The following is a 26,446-nucleotide window of genomic DNA, read 5'->3' as shown; positions in this document are numbered from 1 at the left end:
GTTCCAGCTGCACTGCACTGCTCCAACAAAAGCTTCTCTTCTCTTACTTATTTATAGCTATGATTCACTTAAGTTGCAAATCAAAATGTAAGCATAACCTAAAATCTTGCAAATCTTATTCTGTTTAAAAAAAGATTCAGACTCATAATATAGCAACAAGACTCTGTAAAGTAGCTTGTTTTCATATAGTTTTCTAACCAGACCTCACTTTATAAAGTATAGTCTTTTTTTTTTTTTTTTTAGAGCAGCTCTAATCAAAGGAACTATGCTGCTGCTATTTCCAAATGGGGTGAAACTTCCTTTTTGCATGCCACATTGTTTAATTTGATCTTGGCTACACCCTCATGTCCAATCACAGAGTCAGAGGCGTGATGGCAAAGATAACATCTGAAGCTCCATTTGCTCCATTTGGTGCTGCAGCTGTGAGATTTTGTTTGATTTTATTATTATTTCCTACTTTGATTGCCCATGGTAACCTATGTTTTCATCATCAGGTTTAAAAGTTTAGAATTGAAAAAAATAATATATATATGTATTATTATTTTTTCATATTAAAATTTTGAGAGCTCTTCTCACTCCAGAAAAAAAAAACTTTTATTCTAGATTAAATAATCTTCATTTGAATTAGTTAATTTTCATGCAAAATAATGCAGATCACATAAAATAATTTCATTAGCCTATAGTATTCAGCTTGTTTTGAAATGAAAAAAAATAATAATGTATTTTTCGTTCAATTTTCCAAATGTTATTTTATTAAGAGTATCACTAAAAGAGCAGAGCTGCAGAGAGCTGCAGTGGGGGAGATGAGAGAAGAAAGAGCTCACCAGGGTTAAAATGGCCGCCATCCACTGAATACTGAGGTGATTTGTAGCCTATTGTTTAGTAGCTCCTATAGCCAAGACCCAGAAAATAAATTCACAATGAAATGAGATGAAATCAACTTTCAAAAGCTTTAATACCTGCGAGCTGAGTCACATTCAGCTGAAACTTTTTCTGGGGGATCACTGTGAATTTAAAGTCACTGATGATCTTAAATCTGAGGATGCATCATCTCAGAAAATGTGAACACAGTAGGGTGTTTTTTTTTTCTTTAAACTCTCCCCCACCATTAAAGATGGAGGCTGCTCAGTTTGAAATGTGTTACTTGGATTTGGAATGCAAATGCTTTGTTCAGGAGGAGGAGGGATCAGCGAGGAGTCTGAAAGCGACGAGTTTTTGATTAATGAGCTTTGAAATGGCTCTCCAGGAGCAATAAAGGATGAACTGCTCTCTCTCTCTCTCTCTCTCTCTCTCTCTCTCTCTCTCCTTCTCTCTCACACACCCATCGTTGCATCATTTCCAATGTCAAAGCATCTTCTTTTGCTTTTATTTTATTGTCTCCAATATGCTCTGCCTTACCCATCCCCATCAGTAAATGTCCATATTTCTCTATTTATGAAACATTATTTTGAAGCTGTGTACCCATCAATTAGACAGCCAGTGATTATAATTATATTTATATTCTCTTGTCCCAGCAGATATAGGAAGGTAATCATGTGGTCGAGTCTTAAAAAAAAAATGATAAGTGACATGTGGAAGGTGCAATAAGCCCATAGACTGACTTCCCTCATACCAATGAAACATCAATAATGTGCAGAGCCCTTTATCCTGCTGAAATGCACTTTGCATTGGAAGCATAGAGCCGTCTGATGAGGTTTAGATATCCTGGTGTCTAATTATTGATTTGGACTGTATACAGTAGAGCTGTGGAGTCAATAAGCCTCCTCGGTACTGTTACCTGACAGTTTCACTGGGAGGAATTAAAATAATCAGAAAACAGTGCCGCAGGGTGTTTTACAAAAAAAATCAACAAAATGCAATAAAGAAAATACAAGTTTGAGCACTTTATTTACAAAATGTTAAACACAATAAAATATAACATTTCAATATCATTAGGGGTTTCATAAATTTATGGATATCCAACTGAATGGAATAACAATGGAAGACAAATCAAAAATAGTAATGGACTACACGAAATGACATGCTGGTGTGTATAATATTTCTCGATAGTCTACGTTTTGCTTTAGGTTTTGACACAAGATTAACCATGGACACGTAGTGGTGTTTATACACTATCAGATGTCCCATTTATCCCCAGATTTACAATTAGAAATGCTCTTTTTTCAACAATACACTGCGAGTCAATAGCATTTTTCAAACCCTGTTTTGCCAACACTTTCCAAGTGCACTGATCTGTCCAATCTTACAAAAAAAACAAAAACTCCACACTTATAAATACTCGCATATAAACGATAAATAATGTGCAATACAAAAAGTAATTAAATAATAAATAGGCTATATGCTAGTATGAAAAGATTATGCAAAAAATAATACAAAAATAAATAAATAGGATGCCCGTGAGGAGAATGAGATCCTATACAAAACAGGACAGAAAATGTCCCTAAAAGTCCTTCTCCCTAAAGATGAGCTTCTACTTCTTCTTCTTCTACAAGACTTACCTTCAAGTAACAGCATGAAATATTCAGTCAAAAAAAAAAATTGCGCATTGCACTTGAGAGAAAAAAACAAAACAAAGAAAAAAGGAACAACCAGGCTGCCCAAATATATTCAACAGAAATGGACAAAAAGCTGTATTATTATTTAGAAAATAATTACACATTAATAGTAATATCAATAATACTGTAATAATAATACAACACGACTCCGCTTGGGAGTGTAGTTATTAGACTAGTGAGGTAATAAAAAAAGAGCGCAACATAAATTTTGGCACACATACACACACACACGCGCGCACACGCACACACACACACACACACACACACAATAAAACCACATTATTATTATTATTACAAATGCGTGAGTTTAGGCGCTTCCTGAATCCTTCCCTGAGACGCTTGGTGAGAGGTGAGGTCTGTGTATGTGGGATGTGGATCACAGGGTCCATGGTGGTGGTTTCCTGGGATCTGAGCCGCACAGCTGTAGTCCACGCTGGTGGATGATGGGTGAGGAAGGTGACCCAGGTTGAACATGGGACCAGAGGCTGGCATGGAATCAACAAAGTTCCCACCCACATAAACTGGGCTGCCTTGCAAATTTGCATTGGCAAAGCTGCTGTTGCTCTGCTGCATGTGGTGGTCGTACTCGGAGTACCTCTTCTGCTGCGGGATGCATCCGCCTAAGGGTGCAGTGTAGGCGGCCAGGCCGTACATGTTCTGCTGCGGCTTGGCGAAGGATGGAGGCGACGGCGCGTCATAGCTGAGGCTGCTCACGTTTTGGAGCTGCTGGCCGGAGTATCCAATGTGATTTGGGCCACTCATTGGCGGGCTCCTGTCCGGGGAGTGTCCCAGGGGAGAGTGAGCCAGCCCTTTAGACTTCTGGTCCTTTTTGTATTTCATCCTCCTGTTCTGAAACCAGATCTTTATTTGGCGCTCGGTGAGATTCAACAGATTGGCCATCTCCACTCTCCTCGGGCGACACAGGTATCGGTTAAAGTGAAACTCCTTCTCCAGCTCCACCAGCTGCGCGCTGGTGTACGCGGTTCTGACCCGTTTGGAGGCTGGTCCAGGTGGGCTCTTCTCATCACTCAACTCGCCACCTGGAAAAAAACAACCACAGCATCAACTTATAGCCTCAGTGAATGACTGAATGTGAATACCTCTATCTGTGCAATATATCCTTGATGCAATATACACCTCAAGTGCATCTTTGTTTACATTTTATTTATTACATCTACTTTACCTATTTTACAAGTGCAATTACCTCTGTTTACATTACATCTATTTTTATATTTTATACTTCTAGTGTAACACTTCTGTTTATATTTATTTATTTATTACATCTACTTTACCTATTTTACAGGTGCAGTTACCTCTGTTTACATTACATCTATTTTTATATTTTATACTTCTAGTGTAACACTTGTGTTTATATTTTATTTATTACATCTACTTTACCTGTTTTATATTGCTTTATAACTGTGTATACCTGTTATATGTTTTATCTGCCTCGTTTAGTCTTGTCAAGTATTTGTTTTAAAGCACTGACCAGAAGAAGTGGCCACTGTGAATCTCGTTGTATTTAATACAATGACAATAAAAGCTTTCTATTCTATTCTCTATTCTATTTCAGCCCAAAGTCAAAGCAGCAAACATCAGCAAACAGAGTGAAACACAGGGGAGGTATAAAGGTATACAAAAATGATAAAAACAATAATAGAGATATAAAAGATACAGAGTGAATGGGTGAACATAGTGTGTGCAGTCCGTCAATAAATAAATGTAGTATGTGCAATAAATAAATGTAATATGTGCATATGTGCAGTCTATAAAGTGGTATATAGGATGTATAGTGTAAAGTGCGCCAGATGTTAGAGTCCCAGATGGTTGCAGATAGTGCATGTTTAAAGGCAGATAGTGCATGTTTAAAGTTCTTATTACCAATCACAAGCACAACTTTAGTAATTAATAAGTATTCTTGGGTGTGTAAGGGTATTATGGGCATTCCATGTTAAATGATGATATTTATCTGTTAGATCATGATAGATTCAGTCGGAGTCTTTTTCTATTTTCTTTGTGTTTTTGTCTTTTAAACTGTGTTATTGTTTTATTTACAGTTGACATGCATTACAATGTGTTATGTTAGTGTATGATGAGTAGTGTGAATTTTTGTATTGTCACCATGTAAACTATGTTAACCCCAGAAAGAATAGCTGCTGCTATGCAAAAGCTAATGGGGATCTAAATAAACAAACAAACAAACAAACAAACAAACAAGGCCCAGTCCACCCCCCACCACCCATACACACGCACCATCAGGGTCTCTACCTGCACTGGTGCAGTTGTTGCCCTTCTGCTTTGAGTTCTGCCTGGTCTCCTTCATCCAGGGGAATATCTGCTTGGTGAGAGTTGGTGTGGCAGTACTGGAAGAGCTGTTGCCGGATGGGGACTTCTTCTTCTGGGCTGCAGAGCTGATGGAGCCTGGAGAGGATGCAGACAGTGGAGGAGCCTGCTGCTCCACAATAATACTGGTGGCTTGGCTGCTGCTGTTGCTGCTGCTGCTTTGACTGCTGCTTTGACGCATGCAGTCTCCATTCAGGTCACTGTCTTTGAGGGTCGGTGGCCTGGTGACAACAGAGGAGGTCTGGATGGGACACACTGAGGCCTGGTAGTCATTGTCAATGCTAGAAGCTGGGTAGGACTGGTGAGCTGGGCCATAGTTGTAAGAGTCTGGTTTGGGGAAGGTGTAGCTTCCAAAAAGTCCAGAGTTATCGTAGTATGTTGCTTTCTGCATTTTTTTTTATGGATTCAAAGCCAATAAGCCAGTGCAACTCTATCCAATGGCATGGGTGTTGTTTATTCACGTGATTGGTGTTTCCCACCGTTGCTCCAGTCTGTGACCTACAAAAGAGAAATATATCAGACTCATCCGGACACACATGAATAAGGCCCACACTCATTATAGCTGCAACTTTTGAGATTGAGGGTTTAAATTCTCAAGAAAAAAATCCCTCTGCTTGGCCCAATACTCAGCTATACTACATTACAAGTTACCAACTGTCTCTAACAGTGATGCATCTCCCAGCTCCAAGATTCATTTCTGGCACAAAACAAGTTAAAGTTTAACTCGTGCTTAAAGGACCCTCTGGGAGGCTTTTAGGAGTCCCTCACAAATAAGCTGAATCAGCATTTGACACACACATACAAACAAAAGCCTTTTCACTAATCACAAGGCCTGACAAAGCCCGTCATGCATTGTGTTCCCTGCAGCAGAAATATATAGCCCACCAAGGCCGAGCGCATGCGTTTTGGATCACATGTTTACGCACACAAGAAGCTACATCCACTGTTTGTTATTAATGTTAATATTAAAAAAGGTAGGTGATAGAAACCCTCTATCCAAGGCTGGCGAAAAAAGTGATATTTGAGATGGTCCTTTTCTCACAAATATTCTACATGCCAAAGTAGATCAGTTCCACAATATTTGGCAGCCTTATCTGAATTATATTGGACCTGAACTCTCTTCCATTATCTCACAAGGAGTCTCTTCAACATGAATTCATATATCCTGTGACTTCCCTGCACTATATGGACTATTTCCTATGACCTCCTATATAAAAAAAAAAATCCTCAGCTGTACCAGTGTTTGTTGTTGTTGTTTTTTTTATTATTATTATTATTCTTGTGTTTGTGAAAATAAGAAAACCCAATAAACATATTAGTGAAAAAAAAAAAAGTAGGTGAAATCGGTGAGTAACTATGAGAGAGGTGGGAGTGGGAGTTAAATATGATATTTCTTTAGCCTTAACCCATATATTTTGGCTGGTTGGTTGGTTTTCAGCCTTTGTTCCATTCAGGCAAAAAATGCATCTTTAATTGTAAATAAAATTTTAATTCAGAGAGAATTAAATGTATCAAATATTCTGGATATTTTTTTTTTATAGTTGCTACATTTTGTTTCCAGAATATATAACAAGAGGCAACATTTGAACTCTTAAGTTGAAACAGAAATATCAAAGAGCCCTGTTACTGTAATGTTGGTGGCTCGAGGAGGTGCAGCCCGCGCGCCGTGCATAACAATTGCACCTGTCAGTGTGGACCGCGGCACAATTTATGACCGCAAATGTTATGGTTGTAAATGGCCTCAGAGAGGAATGAAAAGCAAAACAGTCCTCGAGACTCGCAGCCCTCAGAAGTGTAAAACTAAGCGTAGGAGGAAGGCAAGGGGAAAGAATTTCATACTCCTCTTCTCCCATACAGAGGCTTGGTTTATAAGCGATGCCTCCATGCTGGCTGAGCGCACTGAGTCTGCAGACAAACACCGAGGTGAAACACTGGAGAGCTGCTTAAAAAAGAGGCGGTTTGCATGATTTATAATTTGCATGTTTTTGACTAATGTATTGAGGAGAATGTAAGCTTAATTAAATTTCATTTTATAATGTATTTTCTTGTGGAAAAAGATATGTTTTTGTTGGCTTTAATTCGTTGCAATTGGACATACTGAAATACAATTTTTTTTATTCTTATTATATTCTAACGTTTTTATCTATTCTTTTGTTATTATACTGTTTAACTTGCACCAACAAAACCAAAGCAAATTCCTAGTGTCTTACACCTGGCAATAAACACCATTCAGATTCTGATTCTGATTCTGATTCTCATTCTCATTCTCATTCTCATTCTCATTCTGATTCTGATTCTGATTCTGATTCTGATTCTGATTCTGATTCTGACTCTGGCATCCGCAAATAATTAGCCGTATACATGCGAAGTTAAAGTCATCCCTCATGTCTGTGTTGGTGATTTAAGCCTCCTGTGAAACACTGTGAGCGTTAATATGTAGCCCTAATAACAAATCACCCTTTCACCTTGTTAGCAGTTTGTTGTCCAACTCCCTTCATTAAAGAAGTGTTACTCACCGAAATCTGCGCAAATCTCTTTTATCTCCCTCACGCATTCATCACTGCTCCCACCTCGACCTGCAAGAGAAATAACATAAGAGTTTCTTCACGTTAGATTTCTTTTTAAATCACAGTCACATATAGGCTCGATGCATATTTTATATAAAAAAAAATAAAGATTAATATCATCAGGCCCTGTCTTCTCCCCCACAAAAAAATAAATGTAATTTAATTATAAAAGTTCAAATAAAAAAAAATATATATTTTAATTCAAATAATTCCTGGACAATTTATTTTTTATTTTTTTTTATTTTGCTTAATTGGAAGACTGAATTTGACCACATATGACACTTTTTTTTCCAAGTCTCTGCTTGAGAGAGAGAGAAAAAAAAAAGTCTTACATGTGCACTTTTTTACACAAAGAGCCAGCCCAAATATTTAGCAGTCATAAGCTTTTTTTGGTGACCTTTTGGGTCATTCAGCTTTAAGTCAAAGTTTAATGAACAACGAGCAGTTTGGCTTCAAGTAGAACTCAACTCTCCACTAAATTCAAAGCAGCTTTTCAGAAACGGAGGAGAAGATGCTCGACCGACGGCGAGAAAAAGCAGAAATTACACCTCAGGAAATATCAGTGGATTGTTTTATTTACTGTGCGTGTGAAACCACCTCTGTTTCCCTGCTTCTATCTGAAGATAACTAGGAGATTTAAGCCTCCTTCCATGTTGAATATTTGTTTAAACTGGTCGATAATCTTTGCCTGAAGAGCTGTTTGAGCCCACTGGGCTGCTAGTAGCAGACATGGTTCCTCTTTTCAGACAGCAGTGTTTTTCGCCTACGCGCTGTTACGGTAAGTTTGGTTCACACAATGGGCCGGACTCAATGTGGAGTGTTATTATCCCAGTTAGTCGTTTCTCCTGGCTAGACCTCTCAAATCCTGCTCACATTTCAATTAAAAACAGCACTGGAGAGCCGGTTTGTTATTGTTGGAAATGTTTGTTACATGCAAGAAATAACTGCAGTTGATCATTTTTGTCTATTTGTAGTAAAAAATGCAAAGTCTGTTTTTGTTTGAGAAAGCTGCTCAGAGAATGTAAAATCACCAGTTGCAGCTATATAATGCTGCTTTTTGTTGATTTTAGGTAGAAATTCAGCAGCTATTCTGCAAATACGCACAATAAAGGATGTAGTGCTCATCAATTAAACCTAAATCTGTTAGCACAATATAAGCAAGATGTTTGTTACATGCAAGACATAACTGCAGTTGATCATTTTGTCTGTTTGTAGTAAAATGCAAAGGTCTGTTTTTGTTGGAGAAAGCTGCTTTGAAAATGCAAAATCACCAGTTGCAGCTATATAATGCTGCTTTTTGTGGATTTTTGGTAGAAATTCAGCAGCTATTCTGCAATTACGCACAATAAAAGATGCAGTGCACATAAATTAAATCCATTGTAAATATGTTAGCACCATATAATAAATGGGGAATAATCAAATTAAATATAAAATAAATAAGTTTTCATTGTCTTAACGACTCAGGTCTGATTTTAATTCTCAATACCAAAGAAAAAAAAAGAAAAATAACCGCATATATGCAAGTGAAGCCAAAAAAAAACGCATCCAAAAATAGTAGGAAAATTAAAGTATTTGCCTTTTTATCCTTGTTCACTATCCATCCCGGCAATCCTTCAAAACATCCAATATGAATTCATGTATAATATAACGTTGCAGGTTAACAAAGCCATATAGTTGAAACCACATAAATCACGGGCAAAACGCCACTGTGACGATAAGACAACAAATTAATGTGATTTACGATCCAAGAGTCAAAAAAGAAAAAAAGTTGCTCTCTTATACTTCTTCTTCTTCCCTATACGAGCCGGTTTTCATCGAAATGAGCTGAAAGAAAAGCAGCTGGAGCTCAAATCTGTCGATAATATTCTCAAGGAAAAAAAATAAAAATATATATATATGAATGTGCTTTAGAGGAGGTATAGCTGTGGACTCCATATCCGACTCCAGAGCGACATTAACAAGCATCAGCTCCACTGAGTGGAATAAATCATATATATATTTCCTTGCATTATATTAACCCGTTGGTTAAAGGTTGCTTTCTGCAGTGCGATTGCTTACCTGCGAATCAATTCATCATAAAGCAGCTTCCCATCTCAGTCTCAGTTGCTTTTCCACGCAGTCTCTAGAATAAATCCTTCACCCTTTGTCTGGAGACAATGCTGTCCTAAACCTGATCTTGCTGTTTTTCAGACATTTCCATAATACCAATGGAGACAGTATTCCCGAAAGAAATGGAAGGACTCGCATTCAACTACCAATAAAAAGCCAACAAGGTATCCTTATTCCAGAAAAAAAAATCCCTGGCAATCAATCACCTCATTTGAAATATATACAGGAATTCATAAAAAAAAAGGCCTGTACATATTTGGAGCTATAACATTGGGGATTTTTTTTAGGGGGTGTTTCGGAAGCTTTGTGATGACAAATAAAGGCGCTGCCTTAAGATACAAGCATATTTGTTCACGTGATTGTTCTCTTCTACAACCGAGCCTTATACCTCACCAATCCATTTTGATAAAGGGTGGCGTTTATTTCCTCATCTCAACTGTGTGAAAATGTCCCACTGCCTATTTCTTCTCATCTCCTGCTGAATTACAACTCGCACACAGTATTTAACCACACGCGTTATGATATTAAGGTATTAATAATACAGATTTGAACACTATCAGAGCAGTATGTTGCAGCACATGTAAGTGTGGAGTGTTTGCGTGCGTTATTATAATGAATTTCTGTGCATTTTTTTTTTTTTTTTGCTTCAGCAGCTTTTGAAATTTCCAGCCTTTTTTTATAGATTGTTATTAAAAAAGAAATTCCACAATAAAAGCATCCAAAGTGGAGCTTAAACGCACCACATTTTAAGTAGTTTGGATAATATTATACTTCCTATTATATGTCCTATTTAGTCGCCCAGTTCCTGAGATGATATATGTGCATTTAAAAAAAAATGATTTATGAAATAAACGTGTGGATTTTTTTTGTTTTCTTCCAGCTGGGACTTGATTGTATTCAAATAAGCCACATTATCATCTTTTGTTTGTTGTGTCTGCCTTCACACACTCACACACAAAGAGTGAGAGAGTCTTCTCCTGCATTGTTTTCTATATCAATCACAGAAATATATATATATATATTTTAAAAAGCAGGGTTTGATAACCAATAAATAAATATATTTGAAAAGACCAGATTGGAAGAGGAAGATTTGGAGCCGCAGAGAGCGTCGGCTGGTTCAGCGGTGGCTTATCTTTGCTGAGAAGAAGAAGAGGAGGAAGAAGAAGAAGATGCAGGACTGGTAGCGTCGCAGCATATGTTCAGAGGGTAATAAAAGTGAAAGATTTACAGTTTTCGCCCCCCAACAGCCTCGAAGCCTTTCAGGAATTACTGGGAATGATTTACAAGGAGGCAGAAGCTGTCAGCCTGCTCCAAACTTCCACCACTTTCTTTTTAGAAAATCTAAATCAAATCGTCCCCCATGCACTAACAATAAAAAAACCTGATAAATAACCTATTATTTATCTCGTGTTAAAAAAAACGTCCACAATAAATCAAGATATTTCTACTTAGCAATTTATAATGCAGTTTCTTTACAAAATAAATTTCCTTTTTTGATTTTTTTTTTTGTTGCACTAAACTGGTATAAATCTGATTTATTCACAGTGAATAAAGAAAGAAAAGAGTGGGCCCATGCAGTGGAGGGGCCACACTGAGCTGTGTCCGAAAGAAAGAGCATTTATTCACAGCGAGCAGCCATAAATACATGTCACTGCCCTTTACTTTTTACCATTCATCCTATCAATCCTGCAACATCTCTAATATATTTGATAAAAAAAAAGACATGCATATACAGCGACTACAGCATGCACATCAGAGCGCGCACACACACACACACACACCAAAAAAAAGGCATCAATTTATCAAATATCACGACATTTGATATCGTCATTTAGCAGCTCGTGGCTGGCAACATGAAGAATGCTGAAATATTTACCTACCCAAGCATCCATCGGTTCGGATGTGTCGCTGTATACGGTGTTGCCGGGTATCGGATATTATTTTCTTGGGGGGATCTCTTCAGTTTTCAAGTCTGATAGAGTCCTCGCGATTAATGACGACGCCGTGTTTCTAGGGGGACGTGCTGCATTAATTATTTAGACAATCACGTGGTCGAGAATAGAGAAGCGGAGTGGTATAGTCTCTGGATTATATCTCTGGATGCAGACAGCAGCACTTTAATATATCTTATAGGGGGGTTTGTTGTCTGGCTCGGAGAGAGAGCTTCTGCGAAAAAAAAAAAACAGCTGGAAATCAAATATGGCCGGATGGAGAGCAACGACGTTGTATTCCTGCACTGGGTGCAGTGTCATTGAAAATGGCACTGCCTTTGGCTCCCATTTATTGCTGCTCAGACATGTAGGTCAGTGTGGCTACAACACTGTACGTTGTAGTAGGCTGCTCTGACCTGATAATAGCTGCAGGAGGGGGGAGTGTGTTGTGTTTAATTTCATGTTTTAATAGCAGGAGTTCAGCTCAGCTCATGGTTATTAAATTGCTTTTAAATAAAAAATAAATAAAAAAAATTATAGTTATGTTATCTTTAATGTATATAAGGTAGGTTAGTGTCCAATTGTGCCAATAACAGGTCAGTGTGGCTACAACACTGTACGTTGTAGTAGGCTGCTCTGACCTGATAATAGTTGGAGGTGGGGGAGTGTGTTGTGTTTAATTTCATGTTTTAATAGTTCAGCTCAGCTCATATTAAATTGATTTTAAATAAAAAATACATTTTTATAGTTATGTTATCTTTAATGTGTATAAGGTAGGTTAGTGTCCAATTCTGCCAATAACAGGTCAGTGTGGCTACACACTAGTAGGCTGCTCTGACCTGATAATAGCTGGAGGAGGAAGAGGAGGAGGGGGAGTGTGTTGGGTTTAATTTCAGCTGATTTCTGTTTTATTTTGAAGGCCTTTTATTGTAACTTTCAACTTGTCAACAACGTGAATCAAGCTGTAAAAATATAACCAAAATGTTATATATATATATATTAAACAAAACGACTTAATGCACCATCCAGTAAATAATCAGTTAATAAAAACGTTCCTACATGTCCTTTCTTTTTTTCTTATTAAAGAAGAAAACATCGACTGAATGTCTGAATGCCCAATCTTTATTCAAGCTTTTCCAGAGCTGTGACGTGAACGCAGTGTCACATATTGCCAAACTATTTTGGCTGAGTTCAGCTCAGCTCATGGTTGATATTAAATTGCATTTAAATTAAAAAAAAACATATTTACAGTTACGTTATCTTTAATGTATATAAGGTAGGTTAGTGTCCAATTGTGCCAATAACACCCCTCCTCCCCTCCCCCACTCCTCTCATCTCTCTCTCTTTCTCCTCATCCTCTCTTCAGCATCTATGTGCAGATCATTTATGGCAGGATGGTGGATTGGTGGCATCACTTTGTCTCAGCTTCCCTCTGAATCTATATGACACAACTCGTGTATTTTACGCATACACACACACACACACAAACATATCATGTGTGCATGCCTAGTAGGCCTAGTAGTGTAGTAGCTCTGCAGCAGGGGATCAGTTCAGTGGTCACTGGGGATGAAAACACTGCTGAGTGACTGACTGAGATTGTCTTTCCACATGTCCGTTTTATAACCACTTGTGTTTGTATCAGGGCTGATTCTGCAGTGTGGAGGGTCGGAGGTCAGTGTAGCACTGGGTCATTTTCAATAAAGGCATATAGATCATGAAGCACGAGGGGGTTTTAATATCAAATATAAAGTAGATTATATAGTAGTTTATGTGTAATGATAAATGTGTTGTAATCTGGTTTTGGAGTAGGACCACCAAGTTTTTATTTGTCAGTTTGAATCTACCAGAAGAGTAAATTTCTTTTGTGTTTCTCTTCTGTAATAAAGACTCATGCATAACTATTTGTAATAAAGAATCAAGTTTTCTAAAAACCCAAATGCTGTTTTCATTGAATCAAATCACCTTGAGAAGCTCCACTATACGAGTATATGAGGATGTTTTTGCGCACTCGCTCCTTTCGATAAGAGCTAATGAGTGGAAATGATGACAAGCCAGAGTTAAAAACCTCGTTTTTTAACATGTTTTTTAAAGATATGCCATACTTTTAGGTAGACCAATGATATATTTATGCTCGTAAATTTCATGCTTGACAGGAGAAGAGGCTGAATTTGCCCACGCAGCGCACATTTGGTGCGTTTGTGGATGTTTATATGTCCATATGGCTCCACACGCTCGTTACCACTGAAGAAAAAACTCTTTTCCCACCAAAAGTGATCTTTTTGTAATTGGCGCAAAACGAATGACACTAAATAAAACCCATAACAATTCAAACAAAATAAGTTTTGAGCAATGAGAGAAATTATATAAAAAAAAATACCTCACATGTGCCCAGAATAAAAATAGATTTCCCCTAAAAATCTAAATATTTCTCGGAGTGGAATAAAAATAAAATAAAAATCGCGACAAAAAAGTGCCTTCTGCAGTCATTTTAAATGCATAATCAGTAGAAATCTTTATTTTTTTCCAATATACTTCTCGCATCTCAATGCACAATACAAGGTAAAAAGCATGTACAAAAATAAAACCAAAAAAGAGATTGCATATTGACATATGAGGAGACAAATGCACAAATCAGAAGCTTTTTTTTAGGGGGGCTGATAATATAAATAAGGCCTGCTGTTGAAACACGTGTTAAAAACTGTGGAATTTAACGCACTGACTTTTGCTTTGAATTGCTTTGGCTTTTTAAAGTGTGGAAAAAAAACAACAAGCTCCAAACCAAAGCGAGCATCGCCTGCATGGAGAGAAATGCAGCCTGTCCGTCGGGTCAGGGTGCTGGGGTCAGTCCTCGAGGCTGAAATGTGTCCCCTGGATGAACCTGCCACTGCTGCTTTTGTCGACCTTCGGTTGAAATACCTTTTCAAAGCCTCTCATCGTGAAGACTTCACAGAGAAGACCTCAGAGCTTCTGGGCTTTTTTTTTTTTTTTGTCCTTAGACAATGAAGGTTTAAAACAAGAAAATATCTGTCTTGATGCTCGGTGGAAATGACAAACTAGAAGATTCCCACATCAACTAAAAAAAGACTAAAACGTTGCATTAAAGCCATGCTAATAATCCACAAGAGTTCAAACATATTTTTAGATTAATTAAATTTTAACGAATACTTTTTAATTAAAAATTGTATGTGTGCTTATACGAAAATGTACACGTTTTTTTTTTTTTAAACAAATAAATAAATGAAAAAATCATATCAAGAAGAAATAAACACTCCTAAATATTCTGGATTTTTGATCTGAACATCCAATATCAATTCGATGCCATGCAGGAAAACAAAATGATCTTTCATATATAAGACTTTCAAATGGAGCCTCTTGAAAATGTACACTGTTTACAAAGATGTCAGGAGAGATTTATTATAAGGGCACTCTGAATAGTAACGCACACAGGAATGTCTTTGCTTTTTGGGAATAATATTTAGGCTAAGAAAATTTTCAAAGCTTTTATTGTACAAAATAAGTTAAAACATATTATAGTCACAAAGAAAACGTGGAACTGAAACGTTTTGTTTTTTTTGCAACTTACGAAAAAGTAGGTTGTGTTTGGCGTGCTCTATGGAAATAATGGTTCCTTCAAGTATATATATATTGTGCGTTTAATGTGAGGTTTGACTAGGAAGATAAACTGAAATAACCTTTGTGTGTGTGTGTGTGTGTGCTCTGAATAAAGATATTTCAATCTTTAAACCAGCGTGAATCCACGTGATGAGGAGCTGCAACACTTTTGTTTAAATCCATTGAAATCAGCCGAGGTTGATCATTAAATGTCCTCAGATGGGAAACGTCCAAAAAAAAAAAAAAAAAGAAAAAAGAAGTTTGTTTCGATGTTTTTGCTGTGTCTCTTTGAGGAAATTAAAACAACTTTCAAACTTATATAAAAGACTGATTGATTTTCTGACTCTTGAGTGTGGAGAGTCAAACACTGCTGGGGTCTTTTTTTGTTAAATAATAATAATAAAAAATGGCTAAAACAACATCAGTCCATGCAAAAAAAGTCAGATGCAACCTCTGTCTTTTTTTTTATGTACAGTTTTCTAAAAGGTGTTCCTCCTCCTCTCTTATAAAGATGTGATCGCAGTCTGGTTATCCTTCTGGAGGCTTTGCAGATGGCTGGAGACTGCTGGTGCAGATCTGCCCTTGGTGTTGGGCAGTTTGTGATCTTTCTTCCATTTCATCCGTCTGTTCTGAAACCAGATTTTGATCTGCCTTTCAGAGAGACAAAGAGTGTGGGCAATCTCGATCCGTCGCCTCCTGGTCAGATACCTGTTAAAATGAAACTCCTTTTCAAGCTCCAAAACCTGCTGCCTGGTGTAAGCTGTTCTGGACCGTTTGGGCTCGGGTCCTGTGTGGTCCGGGTTCACTATAGAGGAGAAAGAAAAACAAATCAGGGTATTAAACAAAAACAAAACAAAAAGATGGTGCAAAAAAGTCACCAAATGTGGCAAGCAAAACAATACAACAAGAGAAGTCTCTCTCTAGGCGCTCAAACTTTATTCACGTGGAAGCGAGTGAAGGAAATAATGAGTGCTTTTTTAACTGAATTTCTGCACATTTGCTGCAGATTTAAGCACCATTACAAACGGTCAATATGTGTGTTTCAGGAGCTTTTCAGGCGCTCACCTAGCGGCCTATTTCCAGAGCTATAAAAATTTATGACTTGTGTAATTGGCGAGGCCCTTTCAAAAGACTCCCATAAATATTACACTGAATGATTCCTAAAGTACAGGTCTCAGTTGGTCCATATAAGACAAGAAGAAGAAGAAGAAGAAAATCTTACCAGTAGTGATGTGGACTTTCTTCATCCAGGGGTAAACTACTGCAGACTGCTTGGACTGTATCCCATTTGGGCTCTTTGTGTTTTGCTGCTGTCCACAAGTCCTGGGTCCGGCCACTTGGACCGGGGGCCCCTCCTCAGTCTGCGCGCTAAAGGGGCTCGAGCGGCCGGATCTCTCGCGCACATGACCCCGTGGCTGCACCGTGGAGTCGTGCACAGTGGTGCAGCTGAAGGGCTGCTGCTCCGTGTAGTTTGGCCGTGGTGCTGGGTAGATCCCTGGATGCTGAAAGTCTGTGTCCTGTGTCGCCTGACTGTAGAAGTCCGAGCCCTGCTCAGGTATATAGTTATTTTGTGAATATTCCTCGCAGGGAGGAAATTGTGGGTCCACATACTTAGAGTTCACCATATACGAACTCATGGCCATTAATTTCTGAAGGTAGAAAAATACTAATTTTTCTCGAGTTGTCTTTTTTTTCCTCCCTTCCATAAAGCCCTCCTACTTGGTGTCAACTGAATAAAGTTAGCGAACCATGTGACCAGATGGGCCAATGGAGGTGATGCTGGTCCATAAACGGGTAAACATACAACTAAAGGCAATTTTATCTAACTTAAAGATGCACCCAAATTAGACCCCAGTGGGATAAAAAAAAATATTTTGCTCTGAAACATCTGGGTGCGCATTTTTGGATAATAAGAGAGCATGCTGGGAAAATAAGAAAAACACACAACTCAATATTTAACTTTAAAATGATATATTATAAAGAAATAGGAGACTATGCATGCATGGGATTGTTTTTATGCAAGATATATAAAATATATCAGTTTAAGGTCTAACTTTGAGGCATGCTGGGAAAATAAAAAAAACACACAAAGCAATATTTAACTTTAAAATTATATATTATAAAGAAATAGGAGACTGTGCATGCATGTGGTTGTTTTATGCAATATATATATAAAATATATCAGTTTAAAGGTCTAACTTTGAAGGCATGGTGTTCAACAGAGAAACCAACAAAAGATACAAAAAGCCCCTTGGCATAAAAGCAGCGAATAATGACTGAGGACAATTGATGGACACTGTCTTTGTCAAGAAGGGGTCATCCAAAAGTTACACGAATCTCATCACTTCATCTGCTCCCATCCCCTTTGAGGAAAACAGTCTCAGGAGCCTATTGGCCAGTAGCAGCAGCCTCTGGGAATCAATAATGTGGAGACACACAAGCGACCCACAGGAGGAAGAAGCTACAGCTTGGAGAAGTGCATGCTAAACCCATATCAACATGAAATAGAAATAACTCCCTCATTATATGTCTGTTTTCATGTGAAACATTTTGCTCAGATTTCCCTTGAAGCCTCTAGAGTTTCATGCCCTGAGCGCTTCTTGTGAAGTATATGTGGTGTTGTCAGATTGGCTCTCATTCATAAACCAACACTGTCACTGCAGGAGCATCTATATCTGACAGCAAGAAGCAACTCATAATAAAGATGTGCAATAAGTCATTGGATCGAAGTTTTTTCATCGACCATATACTCCCCTAGAATCGAATCTGTGATTGTGGTTTTATCACACAAATTCGGTTCTACAGGGTATATATAGACGACGGCAAGCCACACTGCACACTTTGAGCAGCCATATCCACATCAGCAGAGCACTTCAAGCCAAGCATCATTTACAAAGTGGCTTTACAGAAACAATGTTACATAAGGAAATAAGAGATGCATCACAACCAGATGGGAGAAAAAAACACAATCTGAAGAAGCCATATTATAGGCTATAATAATACTCTTTTTCTATTTTCTCTCATTAAAGCAGCCTTTACTTTCGTTTTCTTGTAATATTTCTCTGGTACAATCATCTCTTTGAGTTTAGGTCATGTCAGACTTCAAAAAAAAAAAAAGAAGAAGAAGAAACTTGTAGGCCTACAGGCTTCTTCTGGATATTCCTGTCAATTTAAGCAGCAAATGACAAGCAACTGAAGGAAAATATCAGGCAGTATCTCTCAGGTCAACCCAGGTTTCTGTGCAGTGGGTCCTCTCCACTCTAGCATATAGTCCAAGTTCAAAGTTAGAGGAAAAAATACACCTTCTTCAAATAATATAAAGAACTTTTGCAAGCTTGTCACCCTCACAATCACAGATACAGTTATAAACTCAACAGAGGACCGTTTGCTGGCTAATATAGCAGCTTATCGCCACTGCCTCCAGAAGATGAGGCTGGAGGCCACCAAGGTCAAACTAAATCATTTACAAACTTATCAAAAAGTTCAATTATTTTCAATCCTGGTGACAGCTCAAAGGGTGCAAAAGTTTACAGCCATTAACTAGACCGCCATGGAGGCTACTGCAAGTCTGTCTGAGACAAATGAATTAAAGCTGATAATGGTGAACATTGGCTTATTCTACAAAATGACAAAAATCTGATAAAAACATGTCAATTAATTTTATAATAATATAATTTCATCCAGCCTATATCAACCTGAGAGTTTCTTATATTAAAACAAAAAAAGTCTAAATCCTTATGGCACCTATAGGCCTGTATGAGGCTTTGAGTGTGTCAGATTTGAACAATTAAATTATTATTAAATATTTATTGGGAAGCACATTTGGCCAAATGTGACACTGCGTTCACGTCACAGCTCTAGAAAAGCTTGAATAAAGATTGGGCCAGACATTCAGTCGATGTTTTCTTCTTTAATAAGAAAAAAAAAACGTTTTTATTAACTGATTATTTACTGGATGGTCTATTAAGTCGTTTTGTTTAATATATATAACATTTTGGTTATATTTGCAGCTTGATTCACGTTGTTGACCAGTTGAAAGTTACAATAAAAGGCCTTCAAAATAAAACAGAAATCAGCAAAATGAGAAGTTGACTTGACGCAAAATGAGATTATTATTATTACTTATTTATATATATTTTCATACCAAGTAAAACAAATTGGCATAATGCAGAAATAAACGTTAATCTCCACTCTGCAAAATGTACATTCATATTTCAACAAAAATCATTAAATATTCGTTTCAACCACAGTTAAAAGATAAATATTAGCATCTGTAAGAATTCGTTCTTGCACTTCACATTTCAATATTAGTTAGACAGCCTGACCTGTCTTTCACCTTCCTCTGCTAGCCCTTCAGACGGGTCAAAGCCGAGAATCACAACAAAAGAATGATAAAGTCAGCGTTTCCTGCCAGCTTGTGTTAAAAGAAGAGCTAACTAGTTCAGCTCGACTCTTTTTTCATCACAATTACAAGGTTTTTCAATCAAAAAAGCACAGAACTTAGCGTTTGGGAGCAACAGAAAAACACGAGGCCTATTTAATCTAATTTTCGGGCGAAGTAAGGGAGTGTTTTTTTGACTGATAATTAAAGAAAAAAATATTATTGTTATTTATTTTCTTGGTTTTGTTTCGGTTTTGAATGTTGAGGTTGTTTTCTCTAGTGTATATGGGTTTGTCTGTAAGCTCATCTACTTAAAAGTTGGTTTATTGGATTGCATATATGAAAACTGCCTTGAAAAAAAAAAGATAATAAAAGAAAATAAAGCTTAAATTCCCTGTTAAATTTGTATTAAATATTATTTAACCATTATTAGACTGGATTTTCTAAAAATAAGTGGGGGAATTAATAATTTAAAGGCCTATAGCACAAGAAATGCAATAAGGCCTATACAGTGAATAGAGCAGCAGTAATGTGGATTTTTTTTATTTTTGTAATCTCAATGCTGTTTTTTAGTTGTTTATATATAATAATAATATAATATTTATTATATATATATTATATAAGTGCTTAACACTGAAGCTAATGTTGCACAAACGAATTGTGAATAATAAAAAATGATAGTTGTAACATAATTACACCACATAACTTGTGTTATTTTAATTAGGCCTTCAAAATATTTCCCCAAATTCTTCAGGAATCTTTTAAAAAAAAACTCTAGTGACAACAGGTTGATTTCTCTCCACCTCCAAGCAAATAAGAAATCATGTGGCAGTGAAACAAAACCAACAACATGAAGAACACCATCCGAAAAAAAGCATCGATTGACTCCTTAAGAGGTTTAAAGCCAAACCAAAGCTCTTTATAATAAGATTAAACACGATTTCCTTCCAGCATCATCCAACTATCTGTGTGTCCTCCTGAGCTGAGCGCGCACTGCTGCAGCTTTTAGAGGCAGGAAACAGTGACATCACACGCCCATAATAACCACCACCACGAGCAGAATGATAAAAACACAGCTTACCACAGAGACAGTAACGCATGGCACACCGAGGAACAAACACGTCCATGCTGAAGAGGAAAAGTCAGCCTATACTGGTACACAACAAGCTCGCTGCCAATTCACAGCTCTATTCCAACCCATCTGGACGCTCTTACTAATACACAATGAGAATTATATTTTGGCTTGTCAAGTCCCGGGCCATAAAACAAACTTTAATGGCATCACGTGTTTCCTCACAGCCACTCACAACACCGCCCAGGCCCATAAATAATCCTCAAAGTTGCACTTACTCAATAACAGCGATTACACTGATGTGCATGGAGGAAAAGTCGTAGAAAGGAAAGGAAAGGAGGAAGCTGGAGACTAACTGCCATGATAGACATGGGAACAAGGGTGCACTATAATAAAAAATACTTTTAGTTATTTGCAAACCCTATAAGATATAAGTTATTAATACAATGCTTTAACAAACAACAAAGTCTGATAACTTAATATTCCTATGACCTGTTCTCTGGTTATTTAATTCAAGAATTTCCACACCTGATTATACCATTTCACTGAAGCCCTATTGACCTCTAAAGTGTTAACAAAAAATGCCAAACATGCATCATTGTTTTATGAACTTGTCCTACCACTTCTATTGTTATTGATATGTTCTGTGATGTTCTGTTTTAGCAGTATTACCATATTTGTTTTACTCTATCTGCTTTTATTGTCTGATGTTCTGTTTTAACAGTTACCATATCTTTTACTTTATTTATCTGCTTTTATTGTCTTGTGAAGCACTTTGTAACATCTGTTTTGAGAAGTGCTATATATATACATGTATTATTATTATTATTAACTTGAACAAACAACAAAGTCTGATAACTGGGTCTTAATATTAACATTCCTATGATCTGTTCTCTGGTTATTTAATTCAAGAATTTCCACAACTAATTATAACATTTCACTGAAAGCCTCTTGACCTCTAAAGTGTTAACATGCAACACTGATTTGTGCTCAAATACATTTTTCTCCCCAGTGAACCTGACACAATAAGACTGATGTCATTCATTCATCCGGGCCAATCCCAGAGTGCAGAGCGGTTTTGTTGCTCCTCCTCTCCTTTTGCCTGTGTTCAACTGCAGAGAGAGGAGGCTGATGATGATGATGATGATGATGATGTTGAGGGTTTGGATGGCTGCCACTTGTGGGGCAGGTATGATAAATGGATGAGTATCAAATCAGAGGCTTGTCACTTTTTACATGCATGTCCTCATAAAAAGTTATTTCCTTGGAGATAATTTGAGGGTAAAAGGTCCCTGTGTGGCCTCCTGGGGGTTTAAACTGCACTCACATATTTCCTGTTGTTAGTTGGTGCTATGTTTTCTGTCGTTTAATGGCTTTATTTTAAGTTTTACACATATTAATTAAGTCATTTATTTTTCAGCTCTCAGCTTTCTTAAAGACTGTTTCCTTCATCATCATCATCATGATGTCATAACTCCCAATAATCTGTATGAAAATGTTCACTTGCTGTCAATGAAGCTACAAGTTTGTTCAACATCTGTAACTCAGATAGTTACAAAGCATCCACTGTGCTGTCTGATAAATTAATGGCCACAATAAACAACAGTTTTTGCTTTGTAGAGCTCTTGGACACATAAAAAAATCCCCCACACAACACCAAATGCAGCACTAGAGCAGCTGATCTCATTTGCTAAACAAAAACGGATCTTTTCCTGTATGATAAAAAAAAAAAAAAAAATGGTGAATTAATTTTCTTACACACAATTCTTCAAAACAACTTTCAAATAATGAACCAGATCACGTGACCAGGTGTCTCAGCCAATCAGTGCGCTCGTGAAGCTGCTGGTCACAGCCTGCTGAATGGGAGCAGAGAGGCTGACTGTTGGACAACAGCGCCTTCTGCTGGCACTTTAACGACCTCCCCCACCTTCACACTGCAAAAAATGTCCATCTATACTAACAAGTAATTTCACCTAATCATAATGTTTGATAAAACTATGTTTGATGATGATACAGATGTGCAAGAAGAAGGAAGAAATCCCCCCTTTTAAATGCAAATGAGTTTATTCCAATATTCGATTAATTAAGTGTAGGTCCATTGTCTGATACAACTTGATTTAAAGACTTTGGATTAATTAAGTAGTTGCAAGCAATTAAACTGCATTTGACACAAGAAGAATCATCCAAACCTTTTGCAAATTGATGTTTTGGAATATATGTAGAAAACTGAATATGGAACGAGTGCTGTGCGAATATGGGCATGTTTTTGCAGTGTAGATGTTATTACTTATCATTAAGCAGGTAAAACGAAATGATTTTATTGCTCGTGATGATGGTGATAATGATACAGAAACACAATCAATTCATATTTTTTTTCTAAGTGGAAAACGAAAATAATAATATTAATAGAAGTTATTGTGCCTTTCAGCTTTCATCTCCTTGTATTTTTATATCTGGTATATTTTTTTGTACTTTGTACTTTGCACTACTAACTTTTTTACTGCCTTTTTACTAATAATATGTTTTGCACTATGGAACTGTGATGCTTGAAACTTGAATTTCCCTCGGGATTAATAAAGTTACTATCTATCTATCTATCTATCTATCTATCTATCTATCTATCTATCTATAACTTGCTATGAAGAAACATTTGTTTCCAAAAGCTCTCACTGAGTCACACATTGATCCAGAAGAATGTTAATATTGGACCAGACTACATATCTGGAGGGGGGGGATTTAAATGAGGGTGAAAAAGGGGAAACATCCATTCATGGAAACTGCTATCTGTTCAAATGTGTTGCAAGGCCTGCGGTCAGACATTGCCTTACACAATTACATATATAACACACACAGAAATGATATAAGCTAATATGTTGAATTGTGAAACCACAGACTGAAGCCTGTCTAATCTGCAGGCTTCTACTTGTGCCTGTTCTTGCAGGGTCCATTTTGCCGCATTGCAGTAAGGCTGTAAATACTTTCGCAGCTGCCTGTCAGCCAACAGTGAAATACTGTCTTTGTTCACGTTGCATGGCCCCCATCTCCAGGCAGCTGAAGACCGCTATGAAAACTCTACTTCTTCTGCCAACCCTTGCATATGTGGAATATATAGCAAAGCACATTTGTTCTGTGAGATATATAGTGTCGCATTTTAGCAAATGAACAGGAAATATAGTGGGGGTAGGTCACATCATAGCAGGTTTTCTGGTATAGCTAAAGAAATGCAAAATGATAGAAGTTTGGCTTTAATAAACTGAGGAACATATGAATAAAAAAAGTCTAGTCGTTGTTCTAAAAACAAAACAAAAAACGAAATGGAGGATGTTTAGTTCAATACATGAAGCTGAAACTGCACTCAGTTATGTGCATCAAAAAAATACTTCTCAAACATCATCATCACTGACTTTAAAAAAAAGAGCTATATTTCTGGAGATTATCTTCAAATAGAAAGGTGTGAGCCTAAAAATGAAAAAGGTTTCCAAGGAACATTTAAGTTGATTATTTCTTATAATATCCTTATTTGATACGTGCAGCATATTAGCACATAAAGGCACATTTTCATCAACACTAACATGATTTTTTCTGCGTTTAAAAACTATTTATTTCAAAACATCCAGCAACACGTGAAACAAACCAAATTACACCAGAGCCATCATCACCCTTGCTGCTGATTTACATGACTAATGAAACAGGAAGCTGTCAAACTCCACATGCACACACACATTAATAATAAAACCCTATTAGCACCCAGAAAGCTTACCTATAGTTGGGAGGTAATCCATGTTGATTCTTGGAGGTTTACCTCTGCAGAGCATTTTTGGATAATGAAGCAGTGAAGAGCTGCTGCTGCTGCTGCTGTTGTGTGTGTGGAGAGGTCAGATATGTAGAAAGTTGCTCCTCTTGTCATCCAGCAGAATGAGCAGCTCAGTGGTGCAAATATGTGCTGATCAGACGTTTATGAAACGAATGCAATTTTTTTTTTTTTTTTAAAGAAAGCCCGACCGTGCAGCATCGGTTTGAACGCCATATAGAAGCAGAATGCAGTGGGAAGAAAAAATCGCCTGGGAAATCAGGAAAAGAGCCATGAAGACGTTTGCCTCTCACACATGACCAGTGGCATCCAATGACAGGCGATGGAGGCACATAAAAAGGTCTATTACCAAGTTGTAAATTGTCCTCGCACAAAAAAGGAATTTGGACTGCAGCAGTTCTGCCCATCTTTGCGCATAATAGCAGAAGCCTCCTCTAGAGGAAAACAACAAGAGGGGTTTTGTTTCCATCACTCAACCATAAAATGTTATAATCTTAAAGTGCAAAAGAGCAGTTAGACTAGTTTTTAGCTTCATCATAATGCACATTCGTTCGTATAACAAAAAAAACACAAGATATTAATGTGTAAAAGGTATATTATTTTCTTAAAAATATGGCAAAATCACCATGTTTGGTGATTTTGCCATATTTAATATAAGCATATACATTTAATATATTTATATAAGCAATGTTTGCTTTGCTGCGTATTAAAGGCGACATATTTCTGTTTAACTTTAATTAAAAAAAACATTATTTAGAAATTATGTCTGGACGCTTTTTTGTGCCAATGAAAGGACAACATCATGTGCTTTTATTTCTATTTTTTCTTGTTCTTTTTCAATAAGCGGCCTATATGCACCAACTGTTAACAAAATGCCCCATGATTAAACCAGCTACCTTATTAGGCTTCATTATAACTAATATTCATTAAAATAAATATATATATATATATATAAACAAAATGTCCCATGATTAAACCAGCTATCTTATTAGGCTTCATTATAACTAATATTCATTAAAATAAATATATATTTATAAACAAAATATCCCATGATTAAACCAGCTATCTTATTAGGCTTCATTATAACTAATATTCATTAAAATAAATATATATATATAAACAAAATATCCCATGATTAAACCAGCTATCTTATTAGGCTTCATTATAACTAATATTCATTAAAATAAATATATATGTATAAAATAATAATAATAAATAAAAAAATGGAAACAAAAACTACATGGTCTGATATTGGGATATTGGCCTTTACGCGTTCATCCTGAATTATTGTTCTAGACGACACAATGTGTTTTGAATTGTGCGTCACATTAAGCTACATATTGCATATCATCGTCCTCTCTCTGCGCGCCCTTACAGGCCTGCTGTTATTCACAAATATGGAGAAAAAATCAGGGAGAAATAAATTATGGCATATGGCACATTGTTCACGCTTTTTTGACCCTCCAGATTTAAAGGCTAAATATTACAAACTGTTATCACGTCCATGTGGACAATTCCGCAGCAAAAAAAAAAAGAAAAAAGGAATTTCTTTCATTTCATTCTTGTTCATCTGGTGGCATGCCAGAGTCAGCACTGTGCGATTTATAGCCATGCAGGCTATGGCTCGGCCTCTGGTTTCCTGTCTTATAGCTGTGTGTGTGTGTGTGCATGTGCGTAATGCAAGAGACCAGCATTTGTTGCATTGCACAAGCACATAGTGTAACTCTATAGTCCAGTGTAGTCCATTGGGGCAAGGTCATTAGGAGGAACCAAAATACCTGGATTATCATCACGTTAGTCTCGGTGCAGATATATACAGGACTATTTGTCTGCTCGTTCTTCTTACATGATGTTCCCAGTCTTTTATTCGAGGTCACTTGATGGGAAGAGAGTCGCCACGTTGCGTTGAGCATGGGCGGATGGTATTATAGCTCCAGTATGTGATATGGTGGTGAACCAGTGCGCACTAAATGAATGATGGAGAGCCAAAAAGACAAATTATAGCACCCAGCTCACATTGGCCATTTCCTTTGATTAGGGGGAAACAAATGGTGTCTGCTCCAGG

The 26,446-nt window shown here is 37.1% G+C and overlaps 2 protein-coding genes across 3 annotated transcripts; both read right to left on the bottom strand.

Annotated features, from left to right (window-relative positions):
* Positions 1-1,869: 1,869 nt before the first annotated feature.
* On the bottom strand, positions 1,870-25,404 carry hoxd3a (homeobox D3a). Of its 2 annotated transcripts, none has more exons than XM_037790625.1 (4): positions 24,331-25,404; positions 7,415-7,474; positions 4,809-5,396; positions 1,870-3,595 (listed from the first exon to the last, which is right to left on the bottom strand). In XM_037790625.1, exons 3-4 carry the CDS (start codon positions 5,287-5,289, stop codon positions 2,847-2,849), a joined length of 1,230 nt encoding a protein of 409 aa, XP_037646553.1. In that variant the 5' UTR covers positions 5,290-5,396; positions 7,415-7,474; positions 24,331-25,404; the 3' UTR covers positions 1,870-2,846. The 2 variants fall into 2 exon arrangements, with proteins under 2 accessions (XP_037646553.1, XP_037646554.1); XM_037790626.1 differs by having other exon boundaries at positions 4,824-5,396.
* Positions 14,436-18,506, bottom strand: hoxd4a (homeobox D4a). The gene is made up of 2 exons (XM_037790627.1): positions 16,340-18,506; positions 14,436-15,922 (listed from the first exon to the last, which is right to left on the bottom strand). The coding sequence occupies exons 1-2, from the start codon at positions 16,821-16,823 to the stop codon at positions 15,621-15,623; spliced, it is 786 nt and encodes a 261-aa protein (XP_037646555.1). The 5' UTR covers positions 16,824-18,506; the 3' UTR covers positions 14,436-15,620.
* Positions 25,405-26,446: the final 1,042 nt, after the last annotated feature.

The sequence above is a fragment of the Sebastes umbrosus genome, chromosome 13 (assembly GCF_015220745.1).
Source record: "Sebastes umbrosus isolate fSebUmb1 chromosome 13, fSebUmb1.pri, whole genome shotgun sequence".
NCBI lineage: Eukaryota > Metazoa > Chordata > Actinopteri > Perciformes > Sebastidae > Sebastes > Sebastes umbrosus.
The sequence above is the reverse complement of the archived record's forward strand: the minus strand, read 5'-3'. Positions and strand labels throughout refer to the sequence as shown.

Coding starts and splice junctions, on each gene's coding strand:
- hoxd4a (XM_037790627.1), bottom strand. CDS start 16,823: ATGGAAGGGAGGAAAAAAAAGACAACTCGAGAAAAATTAGTATTTTTC. Junction 15,923..16,339: donor GAAAGTCCACATCACTACTG/GTAAGATTTTCT, acceptor TCTCCTCTATAG/TGAACCCGGACCACACAGGA.
- hoxd3a (XM_037790625.1), bottom strand. CDS start 5,289: ATGCAGAAAGCAACATACTACGATAACTCTGGACTTTTTGGAAGCTAC. Junction 3,596..4,808: donor TGCAGGTAGAGACCCTGATG/GTGCGTGTGTAT, acceptor GTTTTTTTCCAG/GTGGCGAGTTGAGTGATGAG.